This window comes from Protopterus annectens, chromosome 4.part0 (assembly GCF_019279795.1).
Source record: "Protopterus annectens isolate FY-2018-M chromosome 4.part0, PAN1.0, whole genome shotgun sequence".
NCBI classification, from domain to species: Eukaryota; Metazoa; Chordata; order Ceratodontiformes; family Protopteridae; genus Protopterus; species Protopterus annectens.
This window is the reverse complement of record NC_056733.1, coordinates 1,770,348,236-1,770,365,541: the sequence shown is the minus strand read 5'-3', so window position 1 is coordinate 1,770,365,541 and position 17,306 is coordinate 1,770,348,236. Positions and strand designations below refer to the sequence as shown.

Sequence of the window (17,306 nt, the reverse complement as noted above, 5' to 3'; positions counted from 1 at the left end):
TTTCTTGCCCCAGATGTCAGAAGACCCTAAAAAGGAAAGGCCAAAACCAAAAAACAACAACCAAATGACCAAATCCCCTTGCACTAAATATATGTACAATATATACAAATTTACAAATGTACAACCCAACCCACACAACCACCTCAAACTACAGAGGGGAAGGAGGGAGGGTAAATTGGACTGCAGCAATGTGGATCTTCGAACATCTACATTTATGGTAGGTACAAAACTGTACTATGTTCTTCATCTCACATTGCTGCAGTCCTTACACTTGGGTAGAATCCCAAAGCAGAGGTAAGGGAGGTTGGCAAACTATAAAGAAGCAGGAGCTGCCAAAATGCCCTGCAAAATAGCAGTGGCAAAACCAGCCCTAGATTTAGAGTAAAGAGGAAGGTGGTAATGCTTAGAGAAAGTATGCACTGAACTCCAAGTAGCTGCCTCCAAAATATCCTTAGTTGCCACCCCCCTTAGAAATGCTGTTGAAGTGGCAGTAGCCCTAGTGGAATGAGGCCTAATCCCAGCTGGAATCTCCTTGCCATGATGGGAATAACAGAAAGCAATGCAAAACCCAATCCACTTAGAAATAGTCTGTTTTGACACAGGCTTGCCCTGAGAACTCAAAGCAAAAGAAACAAACAACTGCTGAGACTGCCTGAACTCCTTAGTCCTGCTTAAATAATAACGCAACTGCCTGTGTACATCTAAAGTGTGCAAAATCTTTTCCCCTTTATTTTGGGGATCTGCATAAAAAGTAGGCAAATGAATAGTTTGGTTTAAAGCCACACTAGAAACCACTTTAGGCATAAAGGAAGGATTAGTACGTAAAGACACCCTATCCTTATGGAAAATTAAGAAAGGCTCAACTGCCATAAGGGCCTGCAATTCAGAAACCCTTCTTGCAGAGGTAATGGCCAACAAAAAAGCAGTCTTCCATGACAAATATTTCAACTCAGCAGTAGCTGCAGGCTCAAAAGGTTGTAGAGTGAGTTTCTCCAACACAAAATTGAGGTCCCAAGCAGGAGTAGGAGCTCTCATTGGGGTCTTATATTCTTTGCCCTCTAAGAAATTGCTTGAACAAAGGATGAGAAAACAATGGTGGGTCACAGTCATAGTGAGCTGAAATTGCTGCAGCATGAATCTTACTGGAAGAGAAAGACAAACCTTTGTCCAATAACTCAGTAAGATATTGAAGAGCCACACTCAAATTAGGCTCAGAAACATCCAAATCCTTTGCTGCACTCCAAAATAAAAATCTCTTCCATTTTTCTGTGTACACTTTCCTTGTACTAGGTCTTCTAGCTTCCAAAATCACATTCAAAACTTGCTGTGGAAGTTGAGACCTTCTATGGTTCAAAACAGAATATGCCAGGCTGTTAGATGAAGAGAGTGAAGCTTGACATTGAGTAAATGACTGTCCTCCTGAGACAACAGGTGTGGAATCAAAGGTAAAGGCCATGGAGGCTTCCTTACCAGACTCCTCAGCAATGGGTACCAGTGCTGCCGAGGCCAATCTGGAGCTATTAAAATCATCCTTGGTTTGTCCTGTCTGACCTTTAGGAGTACCTTTGGGAGGAGAGGCAGAGGTGGAAAGGCATACACATGAAGATTTTGCCAACTGAAAGAAAGAGCATCCACTATCCAAGCTGTGTGATGAAACCTTTTCGTGCAAAACTTTGGCAGCTGGTGGTTTAGTGGAGAAGCGAACACATCTATGTCTGGAGTTCCCCATGACACTGTCAATTTCCGAAATACATGAGGATCCAATTTCCACTCGTGGGGATCCCTGATTTGCCTGCTTAACACATCTGCTAAGGAGTTCTGTGCTCCCGGCAGAAACCTTGCCTGCAGATTTAGTTGCAAACTGAGAGCAGTCTCCCACAAAATCATTGCTTGCCTGCATAGAGGATAAGAATGTGTTCCCCCTTGCTTGTTGATGTACCACATGACAGTTGTGTTGTCTGTTAGAATCAACACCTGCCCTGGAAGAAGTAAATCCTTGAAAGCCATTAATGCAAACTGGACTGCTAACATCTCCTTCAAGTTGATATGTAGATGTTGTAGTCTGGCAGGCCACTTGTCTTGTATCCACTTTCCATTCAGATGAGCTCCCCAAGCTTTGTCTGAGGCATCTGTCGTTAGAATCTGACTCGCCTCTGGCCGGGTCACAGAGAGTCCCTTGTTTAGGTGACATTCCTGAGCCCACCACAAAAATTCCTTTTGAATGCAAGGTATTATTTGAATGACAGTGTCCAGATCCTGGCAGTGCTGTGTCCATACATTTTTGAGATACCATTGCAGCTTCCTCATATGCAGTTTGGCATTGGGAAGCACCAGAATACAAGATGCCATGAACCCTAAGGCTTGAAGGACTGTCCTTGCAGTCAGCCTGGACTGATGAGATAGTTGACGGAAGTAAAGGGAAAGATTTTTTTGTTTGTCCGGGGTCAAAAAGGCCATCTGGGTTGCTGTATTCAGTCTCACACCCAGAAAGCACATGTCTTGAGAGGGTACTAGACTGGACTTTATTTCGTTCACAGAATACCCCAGGCATCTTAGCACTGCTATCACATATTCCAAATGATGAAGAAGCTCGTCCTTTTCTTGAGCCAGAATCAGGCAATCGTCCAAATAAGGATAGATCTGTATTCCTCTTAGTCTGAAGAAAGCTATCACTGGAGCCAGAACTTTCGTGAATACTCTGGGCGCAGTAGATAAGCCAAAGGGCAATGCAGAGAACTGATAGTGAGAATTCCCAGCTCGAAAACGCAGATACTTCCTGCAACTTAGTCTGATAGGAACATGAAGGTAAGCCTCCTTGAGATCCAAAGTTACCATCCAGTGATCTTTGCCCAGCAGAGGTAAAAGCTGTTGTAACGTCAACATTTTGAACTTGGGAATGTCCAGATAAGTGTTGAGGATAGATAAATCCAAAATTGGTCTCCACGTGTTCCCCTTTTTTGGTACTAGGAACAGGCGAGAATAAAATCCTAGGCCCCTTTCTGGCACAGGAACCAGCTGTATGGCCCCTATTTGGAGTAACAGAGAAATTTGCTTGTGAGCCTCTTTTCTTTGTTGAGGAGGAATGTCTGGCATGCCTTTGAAAGGAGGCAAGGTATGGAAATAAAACCTGTAACCGTGGTGAATGATATCCAATACCCATCTGTCTTGGGTAATTAAACTCCAATTTTCTTTGAAAAGTGCCAACCTTCCTCCCAAAGGTGCTGCCAGGCGAGAAGGCTCTGGCAGCTGAAAAGGTAGGTCATTGGGTCTGTTTACGAAAGGACTGACCCCTGCCCTCACCCGAAGACTGTGCAGGAGAACTCCCTGTTCTAGGCATGAAAGAGCCCTGAGCTCTGCCCCTGCCACGTCTAGATCTACCCCTAGACTGGGAATCATAAGAAGGATACGTCCACCCCTTAGTAGGCCAATTTCTACTAAACTTTGGAGGCTGAACCTGCAAAAAATCTTTAACAGTCTGCATAGACTTAGCCTTGTCTTCCATTTTCTTTAAAACTGCTTCAACAGGAGAACCAAACAACACATCAGATTGTAAAGGAGCATCTAAAATCCTTGTCTTAACATGCTCAGCTAAATTCTGATCCCTCAGCCAGGCGTGCCTGCGAAGAACAGAACCAGTAGCAGCCACCCTCGACGAGGCCTGTACAGCATCAAAACCACATTGCAAGGAATGCTTACCCACCTGTTCAGAAACATGTACTAAATCTTGTAACTCTTTACACTCAATACCTTCCGCCAGAGCATCTACCTTAGACTTCAATTGTGAAAGGAGATAGTTTTGGTATTTCAACATGTGAAACTGGCAATTCAAAGCCCTCATAGCTAGAGTGGAAGAAGTATAAACTTTCTTTCCCCATCTATCCAAAGCCCTTGCCTCTTTATCTGGAGGAACCGGATTTTTAACAACAGAAGCCTTAACACCTTTAGGCCCCTGAGAAACAGTTTCTGGGTCTGCCCTAGGACTCTTAAAAAGATACTTATGAGCTTCAGGCACCCTATAATACCTATCCGGTTTAACAGGAGCAGGAGGCAAAGAATCAGGATTAAGAGAAGCCTCTGCAAAAACATCCTCCACCACATCCAGAACAGGAGGTATAGCTAAAGGCCTATGCTGGGGTAAAAACAAAAATTCCCTAAGCCTTTTCCTGGAATCAGAGAAGTCCTGACCTTCCCACTTAAAATGCTCCCTCATGGAATGAAGAGTCTCTGAAAAAGAAAAATCCTCAGGAGGAGAAGCAGAAGGAGTAGAATCATCTACATCAGAATCCGAATAAGGAGAATACTCCTGCAAGTCTTCAGCCGAAGACTCCGAAGCATCAGAATCCTGCTCAAAACTTCCAAGCTCAGGTTCCACCCTAGGTCTCTTATCAGGAGGGGGCATAGAACCTCTAATTAGAGTAATCAAATCTTCTGCCATTTTAAGCATATGCTTCTTGGGCACAGACCCTGAAGAACTAGGGGTGACACCAACTGAAGCTAAACCTGGCCTGCCTCTGGGAGAAGCCTTGGAAACAGAAGGAGAGGGCCTAACTGCCTTAGGAAGGGAGGGGAGAACAGCCACCTGAGAAGCCCCTTCAGCCTGGCCTACCTCCTGAGAGGCCACATCCTGCAACAACAAAGTCTCTCCCTGGGGCTCCAAAGAAACTTCTGGCAGAGCTACCGGCTCCACCGAGCCCTCTAAAGAACCGGCGTCCGGGACTGACGGTTCTTCTAGCCTAGGCTTTGCTGCTTTGTCCTTGCGCTTCTTAGACGAAGCGGGCGTCGGAGCATCCGACGGCATTTTATAATTGCACCGCTTCCCAAAGACTAACCTGGCACAATCTAACCTTCTCTTTATAGTGCGTTTGTTAAATCTAGCACAAGAGCGACACCCAACAACGTCGTGCTCAGGCCCTAAACAAGGTATACACAAGGTATGATAATCCCTATGCGGTATCTGTTTCCCACAAGAAATACAGTTATTCACTTTTTCTGACATCCGGTAAACCACTGAGGCAAGAAAAAACCAAAATATTCCCCAACGGGGTACTTAGCCAACTTTGCTTCGGTCTGAAATTCCAACTTTGAAAAATTTCAGAACGCCAACCGGCACTTGCAACGCTGCTTCTGCATCGGACCATGCGGCAAAAAAGACATCTGGGGCAAGAAAAGACTGAGGATATGACGTCGGTCATGCGCATTTGTACCCTGACGTCCTGACGTCAGTCTAATGCGCCTTGACCGACGTCAGCCTTATACTTTGGTATTCGGGCCGACTGAGGACAGCGGACTACCCAAGTGTAAGGACTGCAGCAATGTGAGATGAAGAACATCTGTGGTGTTGTCTGTCTTTAGTAATAGTTGTCCTGGATACAGAAGGTCCTTGAAAGCTGTTAGGGCATTTTGTACAGCTAGCATCTCTTTCTGATTGATGTAAAGATGCATTTGGTCTGTGGCCCACTTGCCCTGAATACATTTTCCTGCTATGTGTGCTCCCCAGGCGTAATCCGAAGCATCTGTTGTTAGTGTCTGCCTGGCTGTGGGTAGAGTGAAAGGCTGTCCCTTGTTGAGGTGACATGCCTGTGCCCACCATCGAAACTCCTGTTGTAGGGCAGGGAATAAGTGGAATTACTGCTTCCAAACTGTGACAGTGTTGAGTCCAAACACTTTTGAGGCACCATTGTAACTTCCTCATATGCAGTCTGGCATATGGTATTAGTAGTATGCAGGATGCCATGAACCCCAAGGCCTGCAGAATTTTTCTTGCAAGGAGTTGGGATTTTGTTGCCATCAATTGAAAGTACTGAGTCAGTTGCCTTTGCTTGTCTGGCGTGAGATAAGCCATCTGGGCCATTGTATTTAAGCTGGCACCCAGGAATATTATCTCTTGTGAGGGCACTAGTTTTGACTTCTTTTCGTTTACTGTGTACCCTAGGCAAATTAGCAATCTTTTTACAAATGCCAGATGCTTTAGAAGAATGTCCTTGCTCTCTGCTTGAATAAGGCAGTCGTCCAAGTATGGGTATATTTGAATTCCTTTTTGTCTGCAAAATGCAATTACTGGTGCCAGGCATTTTGTGAAGACCCTGGGCGCAGTAGATAAGCCAAAGGGCAGTGCAGAGAATTGGTAATGCATTGAACCAGCTATGAATCTGAGGTATCTTCTGCAATTTTGTCTGATAGGGACATGAAGGTATGCCTCTGAGGTCCAAAGTAACAAGCCAAGCCTTCTTGCCCAGCATGGGAAGAAGCTGCTGAAGAGTCAAAATTTTGAATTTCGGAACATCCAGGTAAGTATTTAGAGTAGAAAGGTCCAGTATGGGTCTCCAGGCTTTGTCCTTTCTGGGAACTAGGAAGAGTCTTGAGTAAAATCCTTGTCCTTGTTCCTGTTGTAGCACTTTTTAAATAGCTCTCATGTCCATGAGGGCTGTAATTTGTTTTTGTGCCTCTGCCCATTGATTTGGTGGCAGGTCTGGCATTCCTTTTAACCTTGGTAGAGTGTGAAAGTGGAACCTGTAACCTTGAGACACAATATTCAGAACCTAGACTGTATGCCAATTTTGTGAAAAAAGTGCTAGTTTTCCCCCTAAGGGAGCTTCCAAAAGGTAAGTGCTTGGCATTTGAAGGGGGAAGTCATTGGGACTGTTTCCTATAAGGTTGTGACTTGTCTTCCCCTCCTTTTGGGGTTGTGGCACCCCACTGTCATGGTCTGTAAGAGCCTTGGGGCTGAGATATGCCTCTTGGGCATCTGTATCTGCCTCTTTGTGGTCTGTCTGACACTGGAAAGGACCAGTTTTTGGAGGGCCAATTTCTGCTAAATCGAGGTGGCGGTACCTGTAAGAAATCCTTCACTGTTTGCATAGATTTTGCCTTATCCTCCATTGTCTTTAACACCTCTTCTGCCTTAACACCAAATACAATATCCTGCTGTAAAGGAGCATCCAATAATTTAGCCTTAACATGATCAGGTAAAACTTGTAATTTTAACCAAGCATGCCTTCGTATCACAGATCCTGTAACTGCTGCTCTACAAGAAGCCTCTAATGAATCAAAACCACATTGCAGTGTATGTTTTCCCACTTGTTCAGCTGCATGCAATAAATCCTGCATTTCCTTATTATCAGGATGTTCTGAACTTGTAAGCATTTTCTGTTATAACAAAGACATTAAATATTGTTGGTATTTAAGCATGTGAAACTGGCAATTTAAAGCCCTCACTGCTAAAGTTGCAGAAGTGTAAACTTTCTTCCCCCATCTGTCTAATGCTCTAGAATCCCTGTCAGAGGGAACCGGATTTTTAGCTGTGGAAGCCTTTACCCCTTTGGGACCCTGGGAAATTGTTTCCGGTTCAGCAACAGGGTTTCTATAAAAAAATTTGTGAGAGTCAGGGACTCTGTAGTACCTGTCTGGCTTGACTGGAGCAGGGGGTAAAGAATCAGGGTTTAAACTGGATTCAGAGAACACATCATCCACAATATCTAACACTGGCGGAATAGCAAGGGGCCTGTGCTGAGGCAATAAAAGAAAATCTCTAAGCCTTTTCTTGGATTCTGAGTAATCCTGGCCCTCCCAATGGAAATGCTCCCTCATGGTATGTAAAGTTTCCCCAAAAGAGTAATCCTCAGGAGGAGTGGCTGAAGGAATTGATTCTTCAGCATCAGAGTCCTCATAGGGGGGTAAGGAGTATCCCTGGTCTGAAGAGGAATCAGAAGAAATGGAAACCTGGTCAGAGGAATCATAGTCTGTATCCTCCCTAGGCCTTTTATCTGGAGGGGGATGGGAAACCCAGATCAGAGTAATTAAGTCTTCGGCCATTTTAAGCATCTGTTTTTTAGGCATGGAGGCCTGTCCAGGTGAATGCTGTACTTGCTTCTTTGTCTTTAATGGAGTTTTAGACTTGGCTGTAGATTTAATGGTAAGTTGTGAAGGTCTGAAAACACCCTCAGAAGCCGATGCCTGCTCAGCGGCTCTGGACCCATCTGAGGGGTTAGTTTCCGTAGGCCCAGTACCTTGAGTATCCAGAGGCCTAGACATCTCCACGTGGGAGTCGGAGGCGGCCTGTGGCTCTGAGGTAGCAGGTGTCAGGGGCTGCGAAAGCACCTCACTGAGAACCGGCGACTGGCCTAGAAGAGGCTTCATTGTCAGTTTTGGGCCTCGGATGCCTGTCCTCATCCTTGTCTTTGCGTTTTTTATGTATTCCGGTCGTCGGTTGTTCCAACGGCATGGTATAATTGAACCTTCGGCCAAAGTAATGGCAAGCAAAATCAAATCGACGTTTAATAGGGCGTTTGTTAAATCTAGCACAAAACTGACAACTAGTGACGTCGTGGTCTGGGCCTAGGCATGGAATACAGTAAGAATGAAAATCCTTATGAGGTATTTGCTTCCCACAAGAAATACAATTATTAACTTTTACTGACATCGGTCTGAGGCAAGAAAAAGTTTCCCCAACGGGATACTTAGCCTTATATTAGACATTGGTTCTGAAATTCGAACTGAAAATCTCAGGAGTCGGCCGACCGGCACTTGCAAACTGTTTTTGCTTTGGGCACTGCGCGGCAAGAAAGACTGAAGAAAATTGCATTTTATATACCCCTGGCACACTGACATCAGGGAAGAGGCAACAGCAACCGACGCCGAACCAAGACTTTGGAACTCTGGCTGACTGCGGGACCGCTTGACGGCAGGATAACCCAAGTGTAATGACTGCAGCAGTGAAACACGATGAACATCCTATGTTTCAAAGAAAATTTAAAATAGACATGTCTGCAATTTAAATAAAAAATGGCCAAGCATTTAACTCAACAGCAAAACAAGGAAGTAGTTGATGGTAGTAAAGGAAGGTGCTATAGAAGAGATAGTGCATATGTGATCACACATTCTAACCTGTAAATGGTGATTGTTTGATCAGTGTTCTGCCACGGTACACAAATTTAATTAAATAACAGCTTAACTGTATGAGAAATACATTCAGTCTACAATTAACAGTAATAACAAAGCCACAGAAAAAAAGGAAAACATAATGAAAAGAAGCAATTTTAAATTAGACCCATGAACCATAAAGGTAGTTAAGAAAAAGAAGAACCACTAGATGCCAGGAACTTCACTTCTTTAAGTCAATTTCACAAATACAGTTTATTCAGCGACTGGAGAATTAAGTAGTCAGCAACAATGAAGATAATCCAAAAAACAATATCATAAGAACAACAAGCTGGAACAACAGCTGATATTATAACAATAGCACAGAAACGTGATGCTAGAATAGCACAAATTCCAATATAACCTCGTAGCGTCTTAGCCAAACAGCCTTTACAGAGTAATGAATTAGATTAAACCAAGCATTTATATACAATACCAATTAATCAATCAATTAAGTAATTTACTAAAATTCTAATTATTAAAATCAACATTTCACATTAACTCTATAACAAATGTTGAAAACAATAATCTGAAGTAGGAACTTCATTTGTCAGCAACCTTTGGGTATCAGATCTGATCTCGGATCCGAGCCAGCAACTTGTTTCACAGCTTTTAGATCCGAGCTCCTAGCTCCTCCCCTTACCCATAACCCCCTGCCAACCCTGACTGACCTCAGATCTAGTTTGCCGCGCTTCAAGACAGCATCTAGGTTATGAGCTCCTGCTCAGATAAGTCCTTTTATTCCTAATTCTCAATAATTCTTGTGAGAGTGAGTTGGGTTAGGTTCCTTAGTGTTACTGTTTAGTATTTTAGTTAATTTTTCTTCTCCTCCCCACCCTTCGCTGGTATCGTAGCTGTGTGTGTGTGTGTGTGTGTTGTCTGTGAGTTGGGGCCTTCTGTGTGAGTGGGTTTTATTTTGTTAGGGTAGTCATGTCTGAGGCTCCAAAATTAGTTTTTTCGAAGTGCACCGAGTGTGGCCATAAGCTCTCCCCAGCGGATGGCCACACTCGGTGTGTCCGGTGCCTTGGGGTTGAACACCTTTCCTCTGGATGTGCGATATGCGCAGCGTTCAACCCCAGGGCACTAAAGGACCGGAGATCGAAGCTGATCCTGGTGGGACTCTTGCCCCCGGATTCGGCTTCGGCCTCGGGTACTTCGGTGGCCGCCTCCCAGGCTCCGGTGACGGCCACTCCTGCCTCTCTCCCCCCGGCCGGGACTCAAACTCCCGCTACTGCACCGGAGGAGGGGGAGGCCAGGAAGGAAAAGAAGAGGGAGAAGCACCACAAGTGGCAGGCCGAGGCCTCCGCTTCGGCCCCCCCAGCTAAGCGGGCTTCTCCCTCCAGGTCTTCCAGGTCTAGGTCTCCTCCTTCTCGGCTCCGGTCTCCATGCTTCTCACCGGGACCCAAGGAGGGGGAGACCCGATCTCCGTCGAGGTCATCAAGGCAGCACTCCCGGCCAGCCTCGGTCGTCTTGTCGAGATCGACATATAGCCTGTCTGAAGCTGATTTGGACCGGGTGATGAGAAGGTTCATCCAGGCCCAAATGCAGATGGGAGTGCTCCTGCCTCCCCCTCCTCCGGGGGGAGCTCAACACCCTTTTTTGCTCAGATAGCTCCTTCTCCGACGCGCTTCCCGGGTTCGGAGCGTTCGGAGCCGGGCAGCGTTGGAGCCGGGGGTGGGTCGGCGCCGACAGTATCGGGTACTTCGGCCCGGACTCTTCCTTCAAGCTTGCCGGATCCATCCTTTTCAGATCCGAGCTCTCGGAGCCGTGCTCTGAGCTTCGGATCCGAGGGGTTTAGTGTGCCTTTGGCTCCGTCTAGGTCAGGGCACACTGGCCCTTCGGATCCGATGGTCTCGGCGCCGGCTCCGATCCGTCCATCGGATCCGAGCGAGGGTCGACTCTCGGATCCCAGAGTGAGTGACTCTCCCTCGGCTTCTGATGTGGTGGAGAGGGAACTGTTGAGTGCATCCAGGCCCCCACTCCCTGCTATGGCTCCATCCCGCACTCCCTCTCGTTTGGGTCAGGCTTCCGTTACCCGGCCACAGGGACAGCTTGCTTTGACGTCTCAGGTTGTTCCACTGGAACGAGACGTTGCTGGTGAGTCATCCTTGGACAGTCCCCCCGAGGATGTTCCTCACAAGTGGAAGTGTTAGACGAGGCACGTGGACTCCCCCGAGTCCTTGACAGAAGACACGGACTTGGATGAGGGGGAAGGCTCCCCAAGGTCACCCCCCGAGGATGTCTCCTTCGGAGACATCATGGAAATGCTTAGGATCGGGGGGGGGGGTGGTCTGCCCCCAAGGCTTCCTCTGATGAGTCCATGTTCCTGGAGGCATTCGAAGCAGGCCCATCTACTTCTTGGGTGTCCCCTCCGGCCAACCCCCTGGTGGACCTTATTACCACCAGGGCGTGGAAGGAGCCAGACACTGTGGAGCCAGTTCCCAAGCGCCCCGACAGGATCCTGAGCCCACCTTCAGAGAGGTCCCACTGGAGCAAGGGTCCCCCCGTAGATGCCATGTTGGTGGTGGCAGCCACCAACAGGGAATTAGCTCAGGAGAGCCCCTCGGTCCAACCACCGAGCAAAGAGTCCCGCTCGATGGATCACCTAGGGAAGCGGGTCTTTAGTTCAGTGACCTTCTCAGTGAGGTCCCTGAACTACATGGCACACATTATCAGGATGCAGCGAGACCTTATCAAAGAGTACGCTGCTTCCCCCCAGAGTCCATGTTGGCGGAGGACAAGCAATTGTACTCCACTCGCATGGCCACTCTAAGATCTGTATTGAATACCTCTATGCGGCTTTTGTCCCATGCCACAGAGGGAGCCGCAAGAGCCAGCGGAGCAGACCTAGTCATGAGGCGCCAGGGCTGGCTCTGACATTGTGACTTCGCGGAACCCTTCAAGGCGTCATTTGCGAATGCCCCCTTTGATGGTTCTGCCTTATTTGGCAAGACCATTTGCGAGACTTTGGTCCAGAGCAAAAAGGATGGGAAGACGTTGTCTGCCATCGGAGTCCGCTTCTCTGCTCCCCAGAGGTCCTTCTCCAAGAACCAAAAGGGACAGAAGAAGATGTGGCTCCGGAAATCGCAACATTCCCAACCTGCTCCGGACAACCAGTCCTTCCGTGGCAGAGGAGGACAGGGAGGATGCCACCCTAGAGGCAGAGGGGGCCCGAAGAATTTTGGGTCCAGAGAAACCTTCTCTGATCGGCCCACGGAGCAACCCTGAGGGGTTGCCTGACTGCTCCACTCTGGAGGCAGTCGGGGGGGTGTTTCTCGAGGCACCTGGCAGCTTGGGAGTCCATCACAACAGATCGCTGGGTGCTTCGTATCATATCCAGAGGTTACCAAATTCCCCTGTATCATGTCCCCAAATTCAGAAACCTCCCCGATGTACAACCCGATCAGAGGGAGGTAGCTGCTGTAGAGATTCAGCAGCTCCTAGAAAAAAGAGCCATTCAACCCGTCCCCCAAGACCAGCTCGGATTAGGTTTTTACTCCAGGTTCTTTCTGGTGCCAAAAAAGACGGGGGACTTAAGGCCAATTCTCGACCTCTCCTTTTTGAACCTGTCAGTAACCAAAGAAAAATTCCGGATGGTCACTCTTCAATCCATCCTCCCCCTATTGCGGGAGAATGACTGGATGTGCTCAATAGACCTCAAGGATGCGTACTACCACATTCTAATGGACAAACGATCCAGGAGGTTTCTCCGCTTCTGGCTGGGAGCCAGCCACTACCAGTTCAGGGCCCTTCCCTTTGGTCTCACCACAGCCCCCAGGGTGTTTACCAAAGTATTAGCAGTGACAGCGGCCCACCTGAGACTCCAAGGAATGCAGGTTTTTCCATACCTGGACGACTGGCTCCTGACCACCCCGACAAGGCATCTACTCTGCTCAGCCAGGGACTACTTCCTCCGGCTTGCTCCCTAGCTGGGCATTACTATCAACATGGATAAATCTTCTCTTGCTCCGACTCAGGTGATAGAGTTTATAGGGGCCAAGTTGGATACGAGAATCCGTCTAGCATTCCTGACTGTGGAACGACTTCAAAACCTGAAGCTTCATGTGCGGGCCATCCTCCAATTAGAAGCTCCACCGGCGGAATTGGTCCTGAGGGCTCTAGGCTCCATGGCAGTGGCTATCACTCTTCTGCCATTGGCTCATCTCAATATGCGGGTCCTGCAATTGACCCTTCAAGTCCAGTGGTCCCTTCTTTATCACCCCCTAAGTCATCCTATTTCCCTCAGCAGGGCTTGCAGGAGGGCTCTCTTATGGTGGCTCCAATCTCTGGACCTCCATACGGGATGTCCCTTCTCCACACCTCCTCCCCTCGCCATGGTGACCACGGACGCCTCTCGCCTCGGTTGGGGGGGCATTGCTCAGGTAGGACAGTCCAAGGCACGTGGAACGACACAGAGACCTCTTTGCATATCAATGTCCTGGAGATGAGGGCGGTGCTGTTGGCGTTGCAGGCACTTCAGAACCTTCTTCCTGTAGGAACTATTGCGATACAGACGGACAACATGGCCGTTGTCTGGTACATCAACAAACAGGGGGGAACCAGGTCCTATCCTCTCTGTTGAGAGGCTATGAGAGTGTGGGAATGGGCGATCTCCACCAACCGCTTTCTTATTGCACCACACATTCCGGGACGGTCCAACATACTGGCGGACAGACTCAGCCGCACCATCCTTTCCCCTTACGAGTGGCCTCTCAACCCCCAGGTAGCGAAGTGGATTTTTGCCAAGTGGGGGCAACCCTATTGCGATCTCTTCGCCTCTCCCTCAAATACGAAATGCAACAGCTACTTCGCTCTAATTCCCCCCTTCGGGGAATCCCCGAGAGACGCTCTGGTGCATGCTTGGCCTCACGGTGTAATTTATGCTTACCCTCCTCTACCCCTGATGCTGAAACTCATACAGAAAGCCAGTCGGTTGGGGAGCAGAATGATCCTCATTGCCCCATTCTGGCCTCGTCAAACGTGGTTCCCTTACCTGTGGTCTCACCTGGTAAATCCTCCTTGGATTCTGGATCCCCTACCGGATCTAATATCTCATCCCCTAGGTCTCCCGGTTCTGAATCTGGACAACCTCAAGTTGGCAGCTTGGCTGCTCCAGTTCCACTCCTAGTCAGGACTCCCGGAATATCTTCCCCAGTCAAAGCCATCCTAGTAGCAGCACACAAACCTTCCACTAGAAAGGTCTATCGGGGCAAGTGGAAGCGTTTCTCCATCTGGGCGGAGCATCATAAATTGGATCCCTTCACAGCTCCGTTGCCGACGATATTGGATTTCCTTACAGGACTTTTTCATCAGGGGGGGCTAGCTGCTCTACGGTCAAGGTTCAACTGGCAGCTATTTCTCATTACCATGTGGGACGAGTCGGGTCCATTGATTATGGCAAAATTGTGTAAAACCTTTCTCAAGGGTACCTTCCTGCTCAGACCTCCTGTCAAGGAAGTTGTACCCCCTTGGGATTTATCATTAGTTCTACAGGCCTTGACAGCTCCCCCTTTTGAACCTGCTGCTTCGGTTGACCTTAAGTACCTATCTTGGAAAACGGCGTTCCTTGTCGCTATTACTTCAGCGAAAAGAGTTTCTGAACTTCAGGCCCTTTGTGTAAAACCCCCGTACTTGGCCTTTCACCAGGACAGAGTGTACCTCAGGACCAATCCATCATTTCTTCCCAAGGTGACTTCAGAGGCTAATATCAATCAATCCATTAACCTGCCAGTCTTCTTTTCTAAGTATCAGAACAAAGGAGAATATAAACTGCATTCGTTAGACGTACATAGACAACTGCGCTTCTACATTCATAGGACTGCTGGTCATAGACAATCCGACCAGTTGTTCATCTCCTTTGCCAAATTTAACTTAGGTAAATCTGTCTCTAAGGTCACTTTATCACGATGGATCTCACAGTGTATTCTTTAGGGCCTATGAAAGTTCTGGGAGGCCCGCACCTCAGGGAGTTCGTGCGCATTCCACTCGCTCTATATCTACCTCTGCCGCCTTTAGGTCTAGAGTGTCCTTGGATGATATTTGTTCCGCAGCCACTTGGGCTTCATCTCAAATTTTTATCAACCATTATAAGCTGGACATTATCTCCAGAGGGAGAACATCCTTTGGCTCTGCAGTGCTCCGGAACATCCTTCCATGATGGCCGCCCAAGATCTAGGTAGCTGGGGACTCTGTCCCAAAGGTTGCTGACAAATGAAGTTCCTTCTTCAGATTAAGAAGTTATGTACTCACCATAACGTTCCATCTGAGTAGGTAACTTCATTTGTCTGCAACCATCCCCCCCTCATTCCCCCTGACCTTCAGAATTTTAGTCCTGGATGTTCTTTTTCTAGTCCCTTTCGTGACGTATTTAGCTTTTTAGCCGCTGTATAAGGGCATCTTGATCTGAGGTCAGTCAGGGTTGGCAGGGGGTTATGGGTAAGGGGAGGAGCTAGGAGCTCGGATCTAAAAGCTGTGAACAAGTTGCCGGCTCGGATCAGAGATCGGATCCGATACCCAAAGGTTGCAGACAAATGAAGTTACCTACTCAGATGGAACGTTATGGTGAGTACATAACTTCTTATTACATAAATATTACATAAAACTCTTTCAATTGCATTCCCTATTTAAACCCATGGGTTATAAAGTATTATATTTTAAAATTAAAATCGATTCTTTCTTTCTTAAAAGGTATTTTACCCTATTCTCACTGATATATTTAATGTTAATGTGTTCTAAAACCGTAACTTTAAATTTTAAAGGAGCCCCTCCATGTTTAACATTACTATGTTCTCCCAAAGGACTAACTATTCTATGATTTTTTATATGTCTTATATGTTCTTTAACTCTTTCAGCTAAACTTCTTTTGGTTTCTCCCACATAAAATTTATTATATTCACATCTGATAGCATAAATCACGTTTTCACTTTTACATGTAAAACTTCCTTTCATTTCAAATTTTTTCCATTTATTTCTTCAAAAGTTTTGGTTATATATTGGCAAATGGAACATTTGCCACATGGCTTAGTGCCTGTGTCCAAACTTAAATTCCCTATTACCTCACTTGGTCTTTTATAAACACTATGCACCAAAAAATCTTTAAGATTCCTACCAATTTTGTAGGAAAATTTAAGTTGCAAATCCTTAAGTGAAGGGGTATCCCTTTTTATTATATTCCAGAAACTAACAAGCATTTTTTGTAGTTCATTTGAAAAAATAGTGTGTTTGGACACGAAAGCTATAATTTGTTGTAAATCTCATTCCTTTTGACTATTATTCCTTAATTCATATCTACATCTACTATTATATTTGCTTATTCTCTGCTCACTTTATTATAACTTTCTAGAACTAATTGTTCAGAATAGCCTCTTTTAATGAGCATATGACTAACTGCAATAGTCTCTCTCTTGGCCTCTTCTAAATGACTGAAAAGTCTTTTAATCCTTAAAATTCTCCATATGGCAGTGATTGTACCGTATGTGCAGGGTGACAACTATTAGCATAAAACATATAACTTGACTTATCAAATTTTCTAAATATTCAAGTTATTATATTCCCCCCACAAAATTGGTGGGTTTCTTGGTCACGGTGAAATCAGGTCTCATGAAAAAGATTGTTATGAGGGATTCTTTACCAAACTTGTCTTTGAGATTGCTGCTGCATAAGGACAGATCAATGAAGGTAACCCATGTTTCAAAGAAAATTTAAAATAGACATGTCTGCAATTAAAATAAAAAATGGCCAAGCATTTAACTCAACAGCAAAACAAGGAAGTAGTTGATGGCAGTAAAGGAAGATGCTATAGAAAAGATAGTGCATATGTGATTGCACATTCTAGCTTGTAATTGGTAATTGTTTGATCAGTGTTCTGCCACGGTACACAAGTTTAATTAAATGACAGCTTAACTGTATGAGAAATATATTTAGTCTACAATTAAAAGTAATAACAAAGCCACAGAAAAAAGGGAAAACATAATGAAAAGAAGCAATTTTAATTTATAGTTATAAAATGGTGCAGATTATCAAGCCACCTGTTTCAGGTTTCAGGCAATTGTTTCAATCAGTCTGGTCAGAATAAGCAGCAAACAAAATAATGTATGACGTGAACTGCTCTCATGTAAGCCATTGCTAATACAACTGAAAATGAGCGGTCATGTTGAGTCACTGTACATGACTTAAAATTTATAACCCTTTTACAAAAAATGTTACCTAGTAACACACAATTCTTTACTTGTTCAGTTACAGTGAAAAGTCAGTGTCATGGCGGGAATTTCTACTTTTCATGCAGAAACCTGTGTCACATTTATGAATTAGCCTGCTAAGCACTACATTAAACATACAGCACTACTATCTTTCTATTGCTTAATGTACAGCAATTTTATTACACATACCGG

At 46.0% G+C, this 17,306-nt stretch overlaps 1 protein-coding gene across 1 annotated transcript in view; it reads right to left on the bottom strand.

Moving 5' to 3' along the window:
* The window catches only part of FAXDC2 (fatty acid hydroxylase domain containing 2), a 995,570-nt gene that overhangs the window by 613,641 nt on the left and 364,623 nt on the right, over positions 1-17,306 (bottom strand). The window contains exon 5 of the mRNA XM_044069480.1: positions 17,304-17,306. This exon is cut by the window's right edge and continues 119 nt beyond it. Coding sequence (XP_043925415.1) covers positions 17,304-17,306 — 3 coding nt within the window. The remainder of the gene's footprint in view (positions 1-17,303) is intronic.